Here is a 23,440-nt window from a genome sequence, read left to right on the forward strand (position 1 = left end):
GGTATGCATGTTTTAGCTTACTGTAATATTCTATAGCCTTCAAAAAGAACGACGCCTTTTCTTATAGGCTATTGCATTCAGGGTGCAGAATTTATAGGCTACCTGCCTTTGTAGGCTATCACCTCACCATAGTCCCTAGACCTGTGTGTAGAAATGCAGGAAATGGGAGTCAAACAGGGGGAAACAAATCTGGCAGAGGACCCCCTTTTTGTGTCCATCTGTCAGTTTTCTGTTATTGCCTAGATACGGGCATTTAAGCGGACAGAGGGTCCCCTCCGCGCATTGTTCAGGTATACAATCTCACCGACCTAAAAAGACCTGTCTGTCCCTATGACAAAAAGACCTGTCCCTATGACAACAGTTCTGGGTGACTTTTAAACACGAGTTGAATAAACGAAGAGCGCAGTGTCATGTCAGATTGTTAACATTGAACCGGACGAACCTAGACGGTTATTTTCTACACCCTCACGGGCGGGGGCGTGGTCTGCTAAAATGTGAGAAGTGCCTACACAGCGGCGCTGTGAATGAAACGCTCTTTGCGGCTGCTACTGAGAGCTGCTAGCAGTGACTGGGAATCTCATGCCGGGCTCCCAGTGAAGTCCAGTCGTCACCCCGAAGCACTCGAAACTTTGTCAGCAAGCAACATGGCTAAAGTGAACAGCGGTTCCTCCGGTCGTCGGGCCGTGTTGCTGGCAGGAAAGTACTTGTCGAGCCCGTCTCCATCGGCGCTGAGCCGGAGCTTCTGTCAGCCGAAGATGTTCGGTCCTCAGCGGCGCGAGATAGGCGCTGATGCGGCTGGCAAGGGAAGAAAAGCCGCGGCTTTGGCCCACCATGAGCAAATAGGCTACTTCTCCGCCTCAGACCGACACGTACAGGCCAACCGAAATCTGATATACCGGGACGTAAAGGCTTTTCTTAATGAAGTCGGTGGAGACCCGAGGGAGGCTCGGTACTGGCTGACACAGTTCCAGAGAGCGACTGCGTCTCAATCGCCTGCTTTTGCCGTACTTGAGGTATGGCAGACACCGTATAGTAAAAGCTTACTTTTGATTCAGTAAAAAGTTAAGACTTTTGTCTAAAATTAAGTCGCGCCAATAGGTTTGTTGTGATTGTTTTTCTGGGTATCTATGGACCGTTTATCATAATATAGAAGCCTATTTCTTCCACTTAAAACTGAAAAAATACCCTTTTTCAATACGTTATTAGGCCTACTGTTAGATATTACTTAATTATAAGGCCAATTGAGAAAAAGTTATACATTCATATTAATGATGTCCTACTGTTTTAATACCGAGTTGTGAAAATGGACCTCCTGATGTAGCCTACAGGTTAATAAAAGTAAGTCCATGGAAGTGTATGGAAGCCTATGTGTACACGTGTACACCCCTAATTCAGACACTAAACCACCCCTGTACAGAGAAACTTAGTTTGAGACAGGATGGATGTCTGTCTCTGTCTCTCCCAGGTGGACAGCTCGGTGTTTGACAGCAGGGAAACAGTGGAGCGCCTGGCCTTCGGGCTCTCCTTCCTGCAGCGGATGGATATGAAGCCCGTGGTGGTGATGGGGCGCTCTGAGTATGAGGAGACGGGAGGAACTAAGGAATCAGTGGCGGCCGGGTCCCGGTGCACCCGAGGGCTGGTGGAGCGGAGCCAGCGGCTGACCGAGGCCCTGCAGCAGCACTCTGCCACCGTCCTGCCGCTGTTCTCCGCCGAGTCCTTCCTCCTATTGCATGAAGCCCCACGAGGAAGCAGGTGAGCTTCCAGACACACTGGACCATGGCAGCCTTTCTACTCAGCTTCTCGCATTCAGCGCATCACAACCTTTTACAAAATACAGCAGCTTAGTCAGGGTTCTTACAAGATCTCGACATTACCGTTTTAACGTGACACTTGTTTTCCTCTCCTCTAACAACCCTGCCTTCATCCCTTAGTGCCCTGCCCACCATCGCCGTGGATACCAGCCTCCTCCAGTGGAGTCTGGACTGCGGGACCATCCCATTGGTCTGTCCTGTGGGGAGGGACGAGCACGGTTGCTCGGTGATGTTGGACCACACGGAGGTCACGGCGGCCGTCTCCCGAGCCCTGCAGCCTCATAAAGTCATGTTCCTTAACAGCTCCGGAGGCCTCTGCAGCCAGGAACATAAGGCAAGACAGGGTGCTCCCACTCTGACTGTATTTCCTTTAGACATAGTAGATATACCGGCACTTAGAGATAGAATGTCCACTTTGAGCTAGATCTGCAAACGTGATCTGAATCTGACAAACAGAGTATATCTTCAAAGAGAGCTACTGCTAGTTATGAGAGACTAAGGGTGTATTCACACATGCCGTGTTTAGTTCAGTTGAAACGAACTCAGATGCACTTCCGCCTTCGGTGCGCATCTTTCAGACAGGTGTGAATACAGCAATCGCACTCGGGGGCGGACCAAACAAACGCTCCGAGACCCAGTTGAAGAGGTGGTCTCGATGCGCTTCAAAGCGTACTCTGCTGCAGTTCGTTTGTGGTGTGAATTTGGCCGGACTCGATCCGACCCAATTGCAGGAAGCACTGTGCCTTTTCTTTTTTAATAAATCGCTGTCAGCTTCACATTATAGGAAAGTGTTGTTGTCGCCATTGTTAGGAAGATTAGTTGTGGTTTGACCGGGAGCCCCGAGCGAATATATTACATTTGATAGACAGGACGCGTAAACATGCTGATGTGTTCAGCGATCAGATGAAGGAGAGGGGAGCGTCTCCCGCACAGTGACAACAGGTTCACGCTGCGCTTTGTATGAAGTGCGTGTTTTTACTTTGCATCCCATGTTACGGTACCGTCAATACTACCCCTGTGTCAGTTTGGAGCTGAGCCGCGCCGAACTCACACCCAGCTGACACACGGCTAATTCAGCTGTGTCAGCTTGAGCCTATTCCTCGCGAGCCGCGCGTCCAGCAGCAAAAATACAGTAAATATTATGTTTCACATCGTATAGGCTACAAGCCACACATTGACACAGGCGTACATATTATAACCATATGAAACAACAATAATTTGATGTTTTTTTAAATTTTATTTATAGGCTAGATGTTGGCCTATTTATTTATTTATTTATTATTTTTAACCCCATATCGTATCAGTTATATATTTCGCAGTTTTTACTTCGTTTTACCTGCTTCTCTCCACCCCAGAATGTCTGTCCAATGAATGAATGACCTCAGATCACGTGTGGTTTTGCTTCGTGATGCTGGTTCACTTGCAAAAGGGGCAATATGAAAGTGGACCACACCAAACAAGAAAAATCTAAACTCTATTTGGTCTGGACCAAAGCAAGTGAACTAGCGGACTTTCCCAGTGTGAATACACCCTAAATGTACATATACTGAATCTAAAACGATTTTGTACAACTTCTCCTGTAAACCTTTTGATTTGTGTTCCAGGTGCTGGGCACAGTGTCGATGCCCAGCGACCTGCCTGGTCTGTCCATGGCGCCCTGGCTGAGTGCTGCAGAGCGCCGCAGGGTGAGCTCCATAGCCAGGCTGCTCAACCAGCTGCCCAGTGAGGCCTCCGCCGTCATCACCTCGGCAGACACACTACTGACCGAGCTGTTCAGCCACAGAGGTGAGACCGTTCAGCCACTCTCTGGTCTATCCCTTAGCATGTTGCACACACACACGCACACACTCGCACACACACACACACACACACACACACAGAGTCTATTTTGAGGGGTGTAACTTTAGATTTGTGGGCACTGGACACGTGTAGTGCATGCTCCGATACACATACACCGACATACACACACACACACACACACACACACACACACACACACACACACACACACACACACACACACACACAGTCAGAGGAGTTGAGGGGCTTTACCATAAAGACGAAAGGAGCGGTTGAAGCGTTTACAGACATGTGCGCGCATATTTACAATAAATCGGAATCACAGCCATTTGTGCGGTTATGTAGTTGCACTAGCTCACATTGCGATTAGATTAATTCTGCAGTACTACACCCATATTACATTTAATATGACGTGATAAATTTCAGGTGCACCCTTTGCGACCAGTGAAAATATGTAGGCGCACTACACAGATATTTAGGCGCATGTTTGCCCAAAACAGGCGCACGCTGGAGCCCTGTGAAGTCTGTTTGGGGAAAAGGCTTTGACAAACTGGTGTTTTGTCCAAATAATATGCATATAACTTCTTTTTGTTTTCTTCTGTACTCCTGTTTAAGGCTCTGGGACACTCTTTAAAAATTCAGACCCCATACACCGGTAGGTACCATACTTAACACACACACACACACACACACACACACACACACACACACACACACACACACACACACACGTGTAATCCAAAATTCAGGTCCTAACCACAAATGACCTCCTTCACGTTTAAAAGTGCAACGCACGCTACAATGACGTGTGTGTGTGTGTGTGTGTGTGTGTGTGTGTGTGTGTGTGTGTGTGTGTGTGTGTGTGTGTGTGTGTGTGTGTGTGTGTGTGTGTGTGTGTGTGTGTGTGTGTGTGTGTGTGTGTGTGTGTGTGTGTGTGTGTGTGTGTGTGTGTGTGTGTGTGCAGGTACACTTCTCTGGATGGGATTGATGTGCCACGTCTGCTGGCCCTCATTGACAAATCTTTTGATAAAACCCTAAAGGGAGAATACATCGACTCTCTGAAAGGACGACTGCACTCCATCTACCTCTCTGAAGGGTGAGTGCAACCATTCCAGGGATAAAATGTCCAAATCGGTGGGACCGATCCAAAACCAGAAATCCAGAAAATGTTTTCCTGTCTTTGTTCCTAACTAAGCGAAGGTCCCAAGATCAAGTATGTCAAATGTTTGACTCTAACACTAGCGAGCCTCCCCTGAAGATTTTGTTCCTCTCGGTCCCTTCAGCTACAGTGCGGCAGCCATCGTGACCATGGAGCCGGTGAACGGTGGCACCCCCTACCTCGACAAGTTTGTAGTGAGCAGCAGTAAGCAGGGTCAGGGCACCAGCCACATCCTGTGGGACTATATCAAACAGGACCTGGGCAAACTTTTCTGGAGGTCCAGACCCACCAACAGGATCAACCCCTGGTATGACACACACACACACACACACACGCACACACACAAAGAAAAGAAATCCAGCCTTAATACACAGCCTAGGCTCTCTTAACAGGCATGTTTCTAGCCACAGTGAACCCCTTTGTTTACTTACCAGTTTACAGAGCCTAGGCGGTGTATTAACACTGGAGTTTCTTAAAGCCCACACACACACACACACACACAGTACGGTCAGGTAGTGTACCATGAGGAGATATTCCCAGATTTTGACAAAGTTCTTTTGAAATCAAGCATTCTCCAGAAACATTGACTGACTCCAACTTTTAATAGTGCTGTGTAGTTGACTTAAGCCTCATGTAACCTCACACATAAAATCAACAATATCTCTGGTAACAGAATCAGTGTAGGTATCGGCAGATATCCAAATCCAGGTATCGGAATGGGGTTGGAACAGGAAGGTTTTTCTCTAGTCCTTATGCTACGAACACACTGCACTCCGCCGCGCGGCAAGGTTACATACAAAGTCAATGTATTTTGTGCGGCCGGCCGCGCCGCGATAGCCAATCAGCGTTGAGCTCCTCCCGACGTCACTCGCTTCGGGACGATAGACAGAGGAAATTAAGATGGATGAAAACATAATAGTCACAGTTTGCGGGATCCCGGTGCTCTATGACATCACAAGTACCGGAAAAGGAGCAGGCATCTTCTTTATATGTCCATGCCTTTTATATAGGCTACTATCAGGGTGAGCATGGAGGTCGGGCTCCCATAAGTTCTGTGAATATTTGTCTGTTGCCTGTGTACAGCTATCAGTTTTGCTTTTTATGAACCAAGTTAGCACCGGTTAAGGCCAGGACACACCGGCCTGATAATCGCCGTCGGAGAGTCTGGAGGGGGCGGGGACACAAATCTGTTTGGTGTGTTCGGTGACGTTGGCCGTCGTAGATGTCATCGGGCTTCTTTTCATGTTCAATCGGCATCGGGCAGTCTTTCAGTCAGAGCAATTTGATCGGTGGAGGGCCAGCGAATCAGTGAAGCCCGGAAGTGAGGCGGGTAGCACAAACGGCTAACAACAGTATCGCATCGCTAGCCATTGTTTTAATGTGTTTGTTTGTTTCGTTCAGCGAGTACTCACATGCATCAACCCTTCTTGACTGCTCGACACTCTCTGCTAAAAATGGTGCTCTTTATGGTCCAGAGATATAAATACGTATTTATATCTATGTTTATGGACTAGACAGCTGTCCCATCATTTCCGGCGTCCGTATTTTTTTGGGCCACAATACAGATAAGCGCCGCCTGCTGTTATGGAGACATTACGTCCCACGCAAGCGCAGAGCGTATGGAAAGTCAAAAGTCGCCTCGGTGTGTTCTTGGCACTTTTTTGGCCATGACGGGCAAACTGGAGCTGCCTGAAACGGCAGACTCCATTTTCGGGTAGTCGGACCGGTGTGTCCTGGCCTTTGGCTTGGGTAAAGCACCATCAGCACAGCAGACTGGTCCCCTCAGCACCCGTTAGCACCAGCATATCCCTAGAGAAGGCGACTCTGGTCGGGCGGCGGACACAATATGACCCAATGTGATCACACGGCGCGGAACCTGCGATTTGCGTGGCCAACCGCCGCACCGCAGAGTGCAGTGTGTTCGTAGCATTAGTCCTTAGTAACAACAGTAACATTTGTCTTTCTCTGTCTTTCTGTCCAGGTACTTTAAACATTGTGATGGCAGCTTTGTCAACGGGGTGTGGGCAGTCTTTTGGTTCGGCCTGATGGACATCAGAGATTCCTACGAGTTGGTGGAGCACGCCAAGACCATCCCCGACTCTTTCCACCCGTCCCCCCTCAGCGCCTGCCAGCAGCCCCCCTCAGACACCTGCGGAAGCCCCCTGAAGCGTCTCCACTCTGCTGCTGCTGGTGACTGAGCCCATTGACTCTGGACTCTGACTCTCTCAGCTCCCAAGCCTCCACAAGGCTCTCTATCTTCATCCGCGGAGCTTTGGATGCTGTTTTCCGACTTATTCTTTACAGGATTTTTATTCTCGGGTTCTTCTCTTACCATGAAACTTGACAACCTACAGTGCCTACAGTAAGGATTTTTTTTCCCGAGTGTTCCACTGACTAAAGCTTGAACTACTGACACCATGTACACACCAAGTTTTTATTTAATTTTTTTTTAAGGGCAACGTTTACTCTTGATTTTTCTTTTGTGCAAGTTTCATCCAGACAACACTGGTGTATTTCACATCCAAAAGAAACTTCAAAACTAGAGTCTTAGGGTGCGAACACACCAAACGCGTTAGCCGCGTAAGATTTACGTGCGTAACGCAGCTAAAATGTTGCTTGATCATTTTGTGTCAAAAATGGTTCTACGCGCGTAACGTGCCTAGTCTACCTACCGATATTGTATTTCCCCTAATCAACCATGGCTGCGATCAGACCCGACACAACAGCGTGCATGTCCGCACAAAAACAACAACAACACGGCCAACAACTGTGCCAAAAGACAAACTGAACAGCACAAATAGCCTAGCATTAAAACAGCATTGCATATTCACGGCAGCTACATAACAAACACAGTTACAGCAGCATCGGTGCACGGCGGCACAACATAAAGGCAAGTAGCAACATTACCCTACCTGGCTGTGACAGGGGACCGTGGCTGGCGTAGATCAACACCGGTGCTTCGCTGTAGGTACTTGTTGTGAAAGTCCCCCGGACATAGCCGTCATGTTTGGGTTCATAATATGAGGCGCTAGCCGCCCGCACACAACCGGGTGAGTTAACTAATGCTATACGGCGCTAACTTGTTTTATCGGCTAAAGCACAGCCGCATATTCACTGAATTAACCAGGAAGTCCATTCTCCTGGTTTACTCTCCCCACGTCTTCTATTCCCGAGCTGCTGTCATACAGCACCGGGCCGCCTGCAATACATTTTCCTCCTCCGTGTCTCTCATCAGCCTCTGTGTACAGTACACTGTTCTCCGACCTTGCCAATGTATGTGACGTCGGGTCAAGCCCAACGCTGATTGGCCAACGCGGCTAATCGTCATGCGTAGGAGCGTAAAAAGTTAAATTTTTTGAACTCGGCGCGTAGGTGCGTATATACGCGGCTCATACGCAGCTAACGCGGCTAAAATGTTGCTTTAGCGCGAGTGACGCATCTACGCGCCATGTACGCGCGTAAACCAATGGTTCCCTATGGAAAAATAGCCGATTTTATACGCCCTGTACGTGGCTAACGCGTTTGGTGTGTTCGCACCTTTAGGGAGTAATGTGGACCAAGAAAACAAACTTCTTCAAAATAACCACTGTACTGTATGCCTTTACAAACAAAGACAGATGCATTATCGCCTCCAGATCCCTGCGTGAAATATTGAAGGCTAATACACCTTGGTGCACAAAATAGGTTTATCGCTCAGGGGCACAAAGTTCAGTTTACTTTACAAGGGTTCATGAAAACCATTGTCTGAGCTTTTTTAAGCTTAACAGAGGGCCTGTGTTACAGATTGGGGGCTCAGAGTATGAAAGATGTGGGCATTTACCTCTCAGGCAGGGACTGATAAAAGACACTTTCATTATGGGAAATTTAGGATCCAGCATTTAAGCTTTAAAGGGAGCATATTTTGGCCTCTGCTGCTTTGATTGTGACCATTCTTTTCTAAAAAATGTCACTTTCAAGTCCCTCTACTTGAGTAGCTGGTGTGCCCCTTTAATGTCCACTGTGAGTTCTACAGTTTTCGCCTGGCAGAATTGTGAAAGTGGCCAGTCAAAGGTTAGAATTCACTAGCTCTTGTGGCAGCTGTTAAGAAAACGAGGCTCTCATTGAGCCGGTTCTCGCTCACCTCTGAAATGTGTGTAATGTTACAATGTTGCAGGTCATTAAAGCACTTCAGAACACTTCAAAAAACACTTGCAAAAAACCTAGTAAAACAAACTGCGGATTGCTGGATAATTTAATCTTTCATTGTAGCCTAACTAAAGCTCATTGCCGTTGCCAAAAAATTCTGCACACCAACTCCTGGTGATTCCCGACAGGTAAAACCTGTCTGCAGCTCTCCTTAGCATCAGCAGAGATGGGTGTGATTTCCTTATTTGTAGATCAATCCTTATCCTTAAATGGATAAAATGATTTTTTACCTAGTAAATCCAGGTAACCAGAAATGTGTTTGTTTACCAGGCGTAGGAGTAAAAACCTAACTTGCCAAGAAACCTCACAGTGATGCATTTCTGATCTAACTTTTTTTTTTAGAACTAGGAGTAAATAGGTCTAATTATTATTATTGTTGTTATTTCTTAATTGATGCTGTTATTACCACAGTTATCACTTAAAAGAATAGCACTTTTCTTAAAGTTACACAGTGATGTATTTTTACGAAATACTTATTTTTACTAAATACTTATTAAATATTAGCCTATTTCCCATAATGTAAAAATATGTTTCTTCAAACAACATGGGTGAACCTTGCCACCACTCCCATTCAAGTGGTTCTAGAAAAATAAAAACACATGAACCTGAGGCTTGCTGTCCTTGGTGGGTAGCAAAAAAGAAATATGTTGATGTTTACTCCAGTATCATTTGATGACTGTTACATAAAAAGCATTCTAATAATAAACATGGCCGCTTTACTTTGAACCAAAACTGTTTTTGTACGTTTTGTTCTTGTTATTTAAAATGAATAGTTAGTAGTTTTGTGTGCTGAAGAGTCCCATAGGCAGCGTGGCGTCTCTCCCTTCTCACTTCTTAGTGGCACACATGTCAACACTTCCTTTAGGAGCGTCAGGGTGGGGCATTTTTTTTAAACAATGGGTGAGATTATTTGATTTGATTTTGGAATGCTACCTGCCTGGCACTAAAACTCTGTTGAGAAGAAGATGAAGGCTATCATGGATAATAGTCACACAGTATTGAATACAGATATTAACTCCTTTTTCAAGGAACTAAAAGGTTCATGTAGCCCTGGGACCCTCTGTGGTCTCGGGAAGATTATGCAAATCAGGCAGAAAACGTATGGAAAAACAATTACAGTACGTCATGTAATGTGATACATTTAATTAATGAGTTTTGACAGAAATCAGTGTGCTTGAATATTTATAGAAATAGATATTTGCAACAAATATAGATATTTGGAACTCGGAAACTCTGGAAAGATTTCGGTGCTGCACTTGCTAACTTGATGTCATATGAGAAGGTTAAAAAAGGGGTGTACAATATGCCATGGCTTGCTTGCGCCAATTTGGTTTAAACCTGAATCCACAGTTCGCAAACATTAATTATGGGTTAATTTTCACAGTTTGGAAGGAGATTGATCAATAATGTTTTGAGAAGATATACACTTTATCAAGAATAAATCACACCACAATCATTTGTAAACCACAATCATTTCATGAGAAGAGGTCAAAAATATTTTATTCCAACTTTTTGGGCGGCCATGTCATTTGCATTAAAGCTTCACAAGAGGAAATAATAAATGTTATTAATATTGTCAAGTTGTGTAGGCTTACTTAAAGTGAAGTATAAAGTATATTAAGCAGAAATGAACACACAGTTTCACTCGGTTGGCTGTCAATGACGCATCCCTCTACTAACTGAAAATACCAGCCAAACCAGCTCTGGAATTTGCAGTGTGCAACAGCCTCATAAAGCAGAGAGTACACATGCATGTTCCTCTTTTCAACTTTAGAAACTTTATGGAGGAACTTCCCAACTTGATGCAGATCTCCTCAACAGAAATTAATGATTAATACATTATCATATTTGGTAAAAAAAAAAACTGAAATCAACTATTGTTTCTGAGTCACTTCTGGCTAACATTAGGAAGCATCTGTGCATGAGGAAATCTCTGGTTCCTCTTTTGAATAATATGTACCATGCTCAGCTGTTATAACACCACACAGACTGAAGCCCTCAACATCGAGCAGGAGCTTCAATTGAGGCCTCTGTCGGGGGAGAAAAGGTACGGTCTTTTAACTTACTTCTTTCACAGTATAACCTATAGGAAGTGGTCTTTCAATGTCTGATCTCAATTCCCTCCACACTTATTATTGTAATTGTTTAAAACTACCTAATTCTAAGGTTACAATTGCAATTATGCAACGTGTTAATTAAAATGTTAAAACGATTTGAGAAATTTTTTAAAGTACATTTTTTTTCAAGAGAGTTGTCCGAAAGTGTGTGTTTGTGCTTCATCGCTAAAACATATATTTGACATTCACATTGTATCAACCTTGAGAACATGTAGTCCTTAATCTAGATGAAATACGTGTATATTAAAGGGGTTATTAGCCTTAATAAGGCATTATTCCTGCTTTAGATCTGTTAGCTGCAAAAAGCATAATTAACTGTTTAATAAGTGCATCGTTAACTACTCATACATTCATTAAGCGGTTTTTACCTAATAAAGCAACAAGGAAAAAGATCAGTAAAGGTTTCTTATAAGTGCTTACGAATGTATTTTAGGGCGTGTTCACACCAGCTTTGTTTAATGTGATTGAAACAAACCCTGGAGCATTTCAGCCCTATAGGTGTGGTTCATTTGGGTTGGATTGAATGCAGTATGAGACTCTGGTGTGTACTAAACAACCAGACTCTGGTCCGCATGAAAGAGGTTAATCTCGGGCCGCTTGCAAGTGAGCTCTGGAGCGGATCACACACACCACACTGTCCCCTGCTGGCTATCCGTCGGCACATCTCTCGGATTTTACCACCAATAAAATGTAGGCTACGGGAGAGGAAGGGAGGGGTGCAATGGGTGCATGTATCGAAAGCATGACCAAACGGCAACCACTGGCCACTCATGTGGACAGCTTTGGTACCAAACTAACAGCTCTTTATAACAGTGTTATTTTAAACACTTATATAAACTTATTAACACATATTAACGTTAGGAAGCATCTATTAAGGACATTATTACCTATTGACAAATGCATATTACAAGAACCAATACAAAAGCACTTACATTTTCCTGGGGGCGCCCTTAGCTCAGTTGGTAGGGCGTCACCCCCATGGGCCTTGGCCAGCAGCGTACCCGGGTTCGATTCCAGCCCGCGGTCGTTCTCTGCATGTCACTCCCCTCTCTGCCCCATTTCAACTCTGTCTCTACACTATCAATAAAGCATAAAAATGCCAAAAAAATATCTTAAAAAAAAGGCACTTACATTTTCCTGTTATGAGATGTTAAAGACCACATATAGTTTCTATAGCTATATTTATTATTTGCAAAACAGTTCTCAAACTGTTGAATAATAATCCAATTAAGTATTCTCAGTGATAAGTGGTTTCTGAAATTTACTAGCTCTCTGTCTCTCCCTCCATTCTAGTCTTGCAGCAGGGTATTTTCAACATGAAAAGGTATTGTACACAACCGATTTACAGTTAAATGAGCCTACCTTAGAAATTGATTTCTATTTCATAAGTTAAAGCTGGGGTATAAGATTTCTGATTGGTCAAAGTTAACATGAGCTGTACACTTTGACCAATCAGAGCGAGGCTCCGATTCTCTGTTCTTATTGGCTGTTGGAACTGTCCATTCACTTTGGCACGACTTTGTTGGTGTATAGTGTGTCAGGGAGGGACCATAGGGGAGGGACCAAAGAGAAAAAGTGGAGCGGTTGAGGTATTTGGATTCGAATCTCTATCCCAACTCCCATTTGCTCCCCAAATCCTCCACCCCAGCTTTAAGTTGTTTTATATTGGCTGTTTTGATGCTTTTTAATGTGTAATCCTGTCTTACTCCTGTCATTCCAAGCTGACTACAGTTGCCATCTGCCACAAAGGAGCAAACATCAAACTGGTCAGTATTCAAGTATTGGTTAATATCCACAAGCTGAGGTATAACTAGCACATTTACAAACAGTTATACTACAAATCAAAGTAGGGCTGCCCCCTGACACTCGGCGATTCGAATAATCGGAACCCCCACAGTCGACGACAATTTTTTTCAACACGAGCCGTGGTTTTTTCTCAGTCAGACAGTATACATCACAATAAAAGAGAATAATAAAGCAATGCGATGACATAATCATACCAGGCCAGTAGGTGTCGATAATATGTCACTTTGTGTCCAAAACGATAGAAGAGAGTTGTAAAAACAAAACTTGAAATGACAAAATTTAATACCAAAGTGTATCTAAACCTTTTGTGCACCATTGACTCTGATCTGCTTGGTGCAGTAATGTTGTAGTAAAGATAGGTCACCTTGGAAACAATTAACCCCATATATAGAGCGCAAGCGTCTCTTTCTTTTTTACTTGTGTGTCTCACCAGAATCGGTGTCATTCTCTGCAGTTTCTTTTCTTTTTCCATCGACTCATTGAGGCTTGCGTCTGCTGGCGCCTCAGCTCTGTTCCAAATCTCCATTTCACTCGTAAAATAAGTTTTCAACCTGCACGGTGTTTAATAAAAGCTACGTTTTGAGTGATCCAAAGTCCGTTTTCCACCGTTTTGCACTTTTCTGATTGACAAATAGTATCACAAATAGTCGAGTCTCTGGATTGAACAGGCAGATCCGATTCGACTGAGAAAAGTCTGAGTCGGGGACAGTCCTAAACATTGTCTATTGATAACTTTAATCATGCACCCTAATTATAAATTGTTTAATTTTTTTTTTTTAAAGTTTCAAATTTAAAAAATATTTAATGGTCTTTCAGTAAGAGGAAACCATGGCAACACCCGTAGAGCTGCTGGCAACATTGGAGGATTTAGCAGATGGAGACTTCAAAAAGTTCAAATGGTTCCTGCAGCAGGCGGAGATCTTGGAAGGCTTCCCAGCCATCCCAAAGTGCCAATTAGAAAATAAAGACAGGCTGGACACACTGGACGAGATCACAGAGACCTATAACAGAAATGCAGCAGAGGTGACCATTATTGTTTTGAAGAAGATCAAAAAGAATGACTTGGCTGAGCGTTTATCAAACATCAACCCAACACCGAGAGGTAAGAAGGGGAAATAAATGAATTCATGAAATGATAGAATAGAGTTACATAGTAACTGCAGTGTTATTATTACTATGTGACCATGGTAAAGATATCATGAAGTGTTCTACTGTGTCTGCACTGCTTTGTGCTGACATCCCTTTACCATGTAGCCTACTGTATGTATTAAAGTATCTATAGGTCCTACCTTACTATAGGAAAAAAACAACTAATTGACCTCATACACACTGTTGGTAGAACAAAACATGATCCTTCAATGACTTCCCATTTGTTAGCATCACCATTATTATCATTTTTGCAAACTCCTCCTTTAGCCCCAAGGTTTGGTAATCTCCCAATGACATAAATATGGTTCAAACTACTTTACAATATCCATTGAACAATGAATTACAGTTTCATTAAAGGTGTTATTAATATAATCTTAAAAATGTCAATACTTTTTCAAATTAAAAAGCCATTCCTTCCACTTACATTTACATGCATATACTAATAACTGTTATCTCTCGATAATTCTTTCAGAGACTCTCAATGATTGCCAGCGTAAAGTCAAATCCAACCTGAGGAAGAAGTTTAAGCATTTGTTTGGGGAAGCAACCCAATCTGGAAAGCAATTGCTAATTAATGAGATCTACACTGAGCTCCATATCACGGAGGAAAGGTCTGGAGGGGTCAGTGTGAAACAGGAGATTGGACAAACTGCAACAGCAACAAACAAAACACCTAATATGGAACACCCGTTCAATATAGAAGGCTTGTTTGAAGATGTACCTGATCAAGATGTATTGATTAGAACAGTAATGACAAAAGGAGGGTCTGGTATGGGGAAAACAGTCTTGACACAGAAGTTTGCCCTGGATTGGGCTGAAGACAAAATCGACAGCAATATACAGTTCATATTTCCACTCACTTTCCGAGAGTTGAATTTGCTCAAGGAGAAAAGATACAGCTGGGTGGAGCTTCTTCATCACTTCTTTCCTGAAACCAAAGAAGCCGAAATCTGCAGTTTTGATAAACTCAAGATTGTGTTTATCCTTGATGGCCTAGATGAGTGTCAACTTTCTTTGGACTTCCACAACAACGAAATCCTTAATGATGTTACTGATTCAGCTTCAGTAGACGTGCTACTAACAAACCTCATAATGGGAAAACTGTTCCCTTCTGCCTGCCTCTGGATAACCACAGCACCCGAGGCAGCCAGTCAGATTCCTCCAGAGTATGTGCACAGGGTAACAGAGCTGAGAGGGTTCACTGATCCAAAGAAGGAGGAGTACTTCAGGAAGAGAGTCAGAAATAAAGAGCTGGCAAACAGAATCATCACCCACATCAAGGCATCACAAAGCCTCCACATTATGTGTCACATCCCAGTCTTCTGCTGGATAACTGCAGCAGTTCTAGAGGATTTGTTGAAAAGTAATGCCAGAGGAAACCTGCCTAAGACCTTGACAGAGATGTACATACATTTTCTTTTAGATCAGTCCAAAGTGGCAAATGTCAAATATCGCGGAAGAACTGAGACTGATCCAGTCTGGAACACAGCGACCAGCAAGATGATTCTGTCCATGGGAAAACTGGCTTTTGAGCAGCTTCAGAAAGGCAACCTGATCTTCTGTGAAGCAGATCTTATCGAGTGCGGCATAGATATTAGAAATGCCTCTGTCTACCCAGGAATGTTCTCAAATATCTTTAAAGAGGACGGTAGGCTGAATCAGGACAAACTTTTCTGCTTTGCACATTCAAGCTTTCAAGAGTTTCTGGCTGCTGTTCATGTCTTTGTGTCATTCATCATATCTGGAGTCAACCTCTTGTCTGAAGAACAATCAACCTCCCAACAGTATGTAGACACCACAGAAACATCTGCAGTGACTCACCTCTTCCAGAGTGCAGTCCAAAAGACTTTACAGAGTCAAAATGGACACATGGGCATGTTTCTCCGCTTCCTCCTAGGCCTCTCACTGCAGACCAATCAGGCATGTCTTCAGAACCTATTAAACCTATCAGGGAGTAGTGTACAAAGCAACCAGGACACAGTCCAGTTCATCAAAAAGAAGATCAGGGATAATCTTTCTCCAGAGCGATGCATCAACCTGTTTCACTGTCTGAATGAGCTGAATGATCCTTATCTTGTGGAAGAGATCCAACAGTACATCAGTTCATGGAGTCTGTCCACAAATGAACTGTCTCCTGCTCAGTGGTCAGCTCTAGTATTCATCTTACTATCATCAGAGGAAGAGTTGGATGTGTTTGACCTTAAGAAATTCTCTGCTTCAGAGGAAGGTCTTCTGAGGTTGCTGCCAGTGGTGCAAGCGTCCAGGGTTGCTATGTGGGTGTACATCCTATTTAACATATAACATACTGTAAATGTTAAATTTTGAATTTGAATATTTATTCTTTCTCTTGCTATGACATCTTCAGGTTGAGTGGCTGTAAATTGTCTTGGAAAAGCTATCAAGCTCTGGCCTCCGTTCTCAGCTCCCAAGCTACTAATCTGAAAGAGCTTGACCTGAGTTACAACGACGTGAGCTGTGGTTTCCAGGAGCTCACAGGTGGCTTGAAGAATCCACAATGTAGACTGGAAACCCTCAGGTCTGCTTGCTTTATTTATGGATGTTTCTCTTTAAAATCTCTTTGCCTGTGCTTAATACAGACTGTGCAGGATTCCTCTCCACCTCGATTTGTGTGTCCGTGACCTGCTGGTGTAGATTTATTTTGAAAGCAATACTACAAATAAGGGCTGACTAATATGACGTAATGGCTTTTATCACCTATCGCTGACTTCTGGTCTCCCACTCACTCAGTCAGCCAGTCAGTCAGTAATGCACACACTCACTGAGCAACATGTGCGTTTGCAGGGCTGGACTTGCCCTGCGGTCAAGCCAAAACAAGAAAAAAAAAAACAATACCCACCTGGAATAGCCGTTATGGCTTACTGAATGGGGATATACCCTTGGGTGAACTTGTTGGCATGCAAGTTGAATATACTGAAATATTCCTTGAAAGGCGCCTCTCTGAAGCTAATAAGCATTAGCTACTAAACTATGCTAATAATGTGCTAATAAAGAGATTAAAGGAAGAATAAGAATGATTATAATTAAACATATTTATAAAAAGGAAGTACTTTTTCTATGAAGCAATCAACATTCTGTCAAACTGCTTTAAATTAAAACTTATTTTAAAAGTATTTGTACTTCATTTTTTTTCAGGCTGAGCTGCTGTAATCTGACTGACAAGTGTTGTGGAAATCTGTCCTCAGTCTTTGTTGGCCAGTCCTCCTCTCTTAGAGTGCTGGACCTAACTAACAACAACCTGGGAGACTCAGGAGTGAAGCTGCTCTTGGCGGGATTAAACAGTCCACACTGTCAACTTGAAACCCTCAGGTATGATGGCATTTTGTCTAACTTAATCTGTCGCATTAGATGGAAACACAGCATTTTCAGTGCTGATGTTTCTCTTTATCACTCATTCTTTTTCAGCTTGATTGGCTGTGCGCTGACGTGGGATAGCTGTGATGATGTGGCCCTTTTTCTTTGCTCCCGGTCCTCCAGTCTGACACAGCTGGACCTGAGTATGAACAGACTGCGGGATTCAGGAGTACTGGTTTTCAGTTCTGGACTGGAGAGTCCACACTGTCAACTGGAAACTCTCAGGTCAGTTTCTTTCTATACTGTTTCATTGAGTTTCACCTTACAGGTTTAGGTTCTCTATATTTTCCTTTAGAGTTTGGGTGTACAATTCAGAATGGTACTTCAACATATTGTAGCACATTAAATTCACACTGACTCACTGTCAGTGGGGTGAAATGGATTTCCATTTCCTTATTTCGTCCTTGTTTCTTTTACATTTTGGTTTAAATGTGACACTGCTCCCTGGTTGATATTTTAGTTATTTTCTAATTTCTTTAAAAATTAAGTTTCAGGAACAAGACTCTTCTACACATTTGTTTTTTTATTTGACATGTTTAAAACTACTTGCAGATTATTTGTTTGCGTCAGGATGACTTTTTCTTCTTTTCAGGTTACGTGCTTGTGACCTCTCAGAAAAAAGCTGTGAGGCTCTGGCCTCAGTTCTCACCTGTAAAACCACCAGCTTGAGAGAGCTGGACTTGAGTAACAACAACCTGCAGGATTCAGGGCTGAACCTCCTTTCTGTTGGACTGGAGAGCCCACACTGTACACTGGAAACTCTCAGGTCAGTAATTCTGTAATTAAATATTTAGTGGATTGTTTAATACAAATTTATAGTAATATTCTACATAGAACCACCAACAAAAGAGGCTGTGTTTCATCATCAACAAATGTTATCCAGGTTGAGTAGCTGCCAGCTGTCAGAGAGAAGCTGTGACGCTCTGGCCTCAGCTCTCAGTTCCCATACCTCTAATCTGAGAGAGCTGGACCTGTGTAGCAACGACCTGCAGGATGCAGGAGTGGAGCTTCTTTCTGCTGGATTAAGGAGTCATCAATGCAGATTGGAAACTCTTAGGTTGGAACATAATTGCATTTAAAGACTTTGTCACATTGTACACCGTATGTTGAGATTATAAACACTTTTACTACATACTAAAATACACAATTTAATTCTAAAAATTACAATTAATTGAATTATCCGTTTATGTAAACAGGGTGTCAGGTTGTATGGTCACAGAGGACGGCTGTGCTTTTTTGGCTTCATCTTTGAGCTCCAACCCCTCCCATCTGCGAGAGCTGGACCTGAGCTACAATCATCCAGGAGAGTCAGGAGTGAAACTGCTTTCTGCTGGATTGGAAGATCCACAGTGGCAACTGGCCACTTTAAAGTATGAATCATTACTACTAATGATAATACTGTTACGGCTGGACAGGGAGGACACAGGCGCGGAGACAGTACCAGTTTAAGAAGGTTTATTTAGCAAGAATCAGCTGGGGGTTGGGCTGGGATCCAGGGAAACTCCAACTGTCCAGGGGGGGGGGGGGGTGTCCAGGGAGAGAGCAAAGGAGAATGTCCAGGGGCTTGGGCGAGAGCAAACCAGAGCAGGTGGGCATAGGAGTCCGGAGGGAAGTGCTCGCTGGTGCAGGTTGGAGCCGATGGGGGGAGTCAGACCGGGAGAGCTGTGGCAGAAAAACAACAAGAATGAGAACGAGGCAAAAATGCAAACGGAGCTGCAAACAGGTAGGTAACAAGAGATAGTGCTACTGACTGCGTGAACTGAGACTACAATCTGGCAGTATCTGGAAGGTCGGGCCGGGTATGTGAAGGGCGGTTGATTGGTGATTGCTGGCAGCTGTGAGTGCTTGAACTGACTCCCACACACCTGCTCCAACCCTGCAATAAACCAGACAAGCAGAAAGGGCAAAAAACAAAACAGAGGCAAAGAGGCCCAGGCAGGATCATGACAAATACTGTTTATTACAACTTGAATATTGGGCTAAGAAAAAAGATTGGAAACCACTGGTCAAACAGCAAATTGTTATTACTCAACATTTGTCACAATTGAACAGAGTAGAATGAGATTATAAATGATAAAGACCGAAATTGTAATGCTGACGTTTCGATAGATTTTCACTCAGGTTGAAAATGAATGTGAAATATTGCAATACACAGGACATTTTCTTTTGTGAAATGTCATTGTGTTGCTAGGTTTTCCTGAAATGTCTCTCAAATGCTGTGTTTGGCACCTCGGGACCATTTTAACAACTTCACCATGTTAATTATTTCAGTGTGGAACATGGCGGAATGCAGAGGTTAAAGTCTGGTCTGCGGAAGTGTAAGTTAAAAAAAAATATATTATTATTATTACTGATAACAGAGCAGCTTTCATGTTGTGTGGACTTGTGTCACATGATAAACATGAATGTTGCAGACATGTTAATGGAATAACCTGCCTGTCGCTCCACTGCATGCTGGTATAATAGGTTGCATCTCACCAAGACCTTGCAATAAAATAGTTAAAAGACAGAAGATGTAATTTATGATGTCATAATGGCTGTTTGTTTGAGCCCAGCTCTAAGAAAGACATGTTATTGTCCTTTACCTAAAGCACCCCTAATGCCTGAATATCAGAGGAGGTGATGCGGAGTAAGATATATTGTTTGGTTTAGAACCCTTGGTGCGGTTCATTTGGGTTGGTTTGAGTCAGAGACTCTGGTGCGCACTAAACAACCGGACCATATAAACAACCGGACTATGCTGCGATTGAATGAGGTGGTCTCGGGCCGCTTGCAAGTGAACTCGGCAGCGGATCATCTCTTGTGTGAACCCCATCCGAACTTATCAAAAGAAGCCTAGTATTTATGAATAATTTCGCCGTATTTTGCACGATGTATTTCATCAAATGCACGTCATTAAGTTATATAGCGCACATTGTCAGAGCATTCGCCCATTTGATCTGCCCGCTACAGTCCGCTATTGTAACATGGGCTGACTGAGGAAAGTAGCACTATATGTTATAGATTCTGGCTGTTACAATGCGCTCCTCATTACGCATGAAAATAACTGGCCGATGCTCTGTGATGTTACTTACTTACTTGATGCATTAGACGTGAATATCAATGTCCCCCCTAAAACCTCAAGCACGGAACTATTACTGACTTAAGTGACAAAATGGTATAATGGGACAGCACTATCGCTAGATCTGGCAAGCGTCTCCACCAGGGTGGGAAATTAACTTTTTTGCCCACCTGCCACAGTGGCGGGTGGATGCCAAATTTTACCAGTCACTTTTATTTTTTACCTGCCACCTTTTTCAAGCACTGCATAACATTTTGAATTGCACTACTCGTAGACTGTAGAAGAGGTGGGAAAAACTGCTAACTGTTAATAGTGATGCTAACGGAACACGAGCGGAGAGGTGTATCTCCTGCTCTGACCGCAGCTGGGAGGGGCTGCTGCGCGAGGACCGGGCCGCCTGTCAGTGCTCTGTGACGGGGGACGGGCCGGGAGGCTCCCGCTGCTCGTTGAGAAGCGTTAAAAGTGATATTTGCTTCGGCGAAAAAGTCACCAATTACACCAGAAATAAAGCTAGATTTGTCGCTTGTCGCTGTTTTGAAAAAAAAGTCGCCAGGGGGTCTGAAAAGTAGCTAAATATCGCGACAAAATCGCTAAATTGGCAACACTGCATGGATGTATTAAGAAGGTTAGCTTCGATGCTCGCGGCAAATGATTTCCCATGATGCTCTGGGAGAGTCTTGGACCAATCAAAGGTTTGGTTGGTTACGTCATACACCTGTACACCAATGGGCGGCTGCCACGTTTGTGTGACGTAAACTAAGGTTGCGTTCCGAATCGCATACTTTCTACTATATAGTATGTAGAAAAAAGATTTAGGATGTCCCGATTCTTGTGGCCAGATTTAGGATGGTTAGAATACCCGGATGGTCTACTTCATGCGGCCAAGATTGTTAGTGTTGAAAAGTGCATCCTATTTGGGCGATTCTGACCCACAATCCAGTGCGCACGTGAAGTGACGTAACATCGACGAAGCCTATAGGTCCATGTTATGAAAACAAACGGGGATGCGACGGATATAAAAGCAAGAGGCAAGATCAAGGCGCAATGTTATGATGAAATAAGAGAGAAAAGTATGTCCCAATAGTATGTCTACTGCATCCTAACTAGATTCTTTTTATCGTCGGATGTAGTATGTAGAATAGAAAAAAGAAAGAGTATGCGATTCGGAACGCAACCTAATGCTCCGACATAGACATCTATGATGCTCCGAGGAAAAGCCCAAAGCCCGGGAGAGCTTCTATGTTTCTGTACACAGCGCTTGAAACCGTGAACACGTTGTAGTAGCCTATATTTTGAAAAAATCCACCCGCCACTGTGGCGGGTAGACATGGCAAAGTCACCCGCCAATTTGAAAAAATACCCGCCATTGGCGGGTGGCGGGTGCTAATTTCCCACCCTGGTCTCCACCACCGACACTAACCTTTAGGTACTGGTAGGGGGAATGTCCCTGTAGCTGCTGAACATGCAAACACCTTATTTGGAATATTGTCTTAACCAGAGTATGGACCTTAATCAGAATATGCTGTGTATGTAAACGTAGTCACTGACTATATCAAGTATGTAATACTGCTTTATTGTGTTTTGTTCTTTTTATCAGATGCCCGTGAACTCGCCCTGGACCCAAACACAGCACACAGACAGCTTATCATCTCAGAGGACAACAGCCGGGTGAAACATGTGGAAGAGCAACAGCCTTATAAGTTTCACCCAGACAGGTTTACTGACGTCAAACAGGTTCTGTGTAGTAATGGTTTGACTAGTCGCAGTTACTGGGAAATAGAAGTGGGTAAGTCATGGTATGAAATAGCAGTGAGTTACAGAGGAATCAGCAGGAGAGGAAAAGGTTGTGAAAGCAACTTTGGGGGGAATGGCAAGTCCTGGAGTCTGCGCTACATGAATAAGGGTCCCGGGTTTATGAGCAGTTATGAGACTAACTATCTAATGCACAACAACGCAATAACAGCGACACGAGGCATTGCTAACACATTGTATAACAAATTTGCAGTGTATCTTGACTGGCCTGCTGGCACTTTGTCCTTCTACGCTGTTTCATCTGACAAACTGACACATTTCAACACCATTTACTCCAGATTCACAGAACCCCTTTTCCCTGGGTTTGGCTCTCCGTCACATTCTCACCCAGTGTCACTTTCTCTGTGTCGTGAGAAAGAGCAAACAAACGGTAAAGATGAGGCTGCTATCACCGATTAAACATGTACGGCGCTTCTCTTCTGTGAATCCTTGAATGGGAAGGCAACTTAAATCCAGCGCAGACCCAGTGACTATAAGGATAACAACTAGTATAAAGTGCCAAGAAAAAGGGTACTTGCAAATACTGCAACTTCTCTTCTTTATTTTGTCATGTAAAAAGTTGTCTGATCTCAATGTAATTCAGACGTAAACACAAACAAATAAAAGAGAACTCATGTCTCCATGCTGCTAACTTATGTATTCACTTCAGGCACCAGGCAGTCACATTGCAACAGTTCTGTGTCACTACTTGAGACTATGGTTTGTACCTCCTTGTATGCCTTTCTTTGGATAAAGTGGCTGCCTAATAGGTATGTAAAGGAAAATGTTGACTGGTACTACAATATATTTAGTCCTATATTCAGTAGGCTATAATGATAACTGTGTCTTTTAGTAAGGAAATCAATACTGGTTGACTGTAAATAATTGTAAATGTCTCATAATGTGGCATACTACAAAAATGTGGGCCAGGTAGCCTACTGCAGGTAGCCTTTCTCCGTTTTCAGTCATTCCATTGTCATGCCTTTATGTTATTAAATCAACAAGTGAACACATGATGTTATGAAGTCTTTAGAACGCATAAGAAAGTAGGCTCTGCACAATATATTAAAAAAATGTATAGCTGTGTGAAACTTGGTAAGGGGTTTAAGGACATTATAGAACTTACTCTATGATTTTTTGGACAATAAAAAGAAAATTGAATGTCTCTTTATGGAATCCTGTTTTGTTT

The 23,440-nt window shown here is 43.5% G+C and overlaps 2 protein-coding genes across 3 annotated transcripts; both read left to right on the top strand.

The window, feature by feature from the left end:
* Positions 1-548: 548 nt before the first annotated feature.
* On the top strand, positions 549-9,672 carry nags (N-acetylglutamate synthase). Its single transcript, XM_080044503.1, has 8 exons — positions 549-1,013; positions 1,466-1,752; positions 1,932-2,145; positions 3,416-3,596; positions 4,227-4,266; positions 4,576-4,707; positions 4,895-5,077; positions 6,752-9,672. Exons 1-8 carry the CDS (start codon positions 645-647, stop codon positions 6,966-6,968), a joined length of 1,623 nt encoding a protein of 540 aa, XP_079900629.1. The 5' UTR covers positions 549-644; the 3' UTR covers positions 6,969-9,672.
* A 1,057-nt stretch (positions 9,673-10,729) lies between these two features.
* Positions 10,730-23,404, top strand: LOC307263329 (NACHT, LRR and PYD domains-containing protein 3-like). Of its 2 annotated transcripts, XM_080044461.1 has the most exons (13): positions 10,730-11,002; positions 12,366-12,396; positions 12,794-12,838; positions 13,695-13,980; positions 14,500-16,300; positions 16,393-16,563; positions 17,181-17,354; positions 17,451-17,624; positions 17,992-18,165; positions 18,283-18,456; positions 18,596-18,769; positions 19,671-19,717; positions 22,058-23,404. In XM_080044461.1, exons 4-13 carry the CDS (start codon positions 13,707-13,709, stop codon positions 22,669-22,671), a joined length of 3,777 nt encoding a protein of 1,258 aa, XP_079900587.1. In that variant the 5' UTR covers positions 10,730-11,002; positions 12,366-12,396; positions 12,794-12,838; positions 13,695-13,706; the 3' UTR covers positions 22,672-23,404. The 2 variants fall into 2 exon arrangements, with proteins under 2 accessions (XP_079900587.1, XP_079900588.1); XM_080044462.1 differs by lacking the exon at positions 12,366-12,396.
* The last annotated feature ends 36 nt before the right edge of the window (positions 23,405-23,440 follow it).

The sequence above is a fragment of the Ammodytes marinus genome (assembly GCF_949987685.1).
Source record: "Ammodytes marinus genome assembly, chromosome: 16".
Taxonomy (NCBI): domain Eukaryota; kingdom Metazoa; phylum Chordata; class Actinopteri; order Uranoscopiformes; family Ammodytidae; genus Ammodytes; species Ammodytes marinus.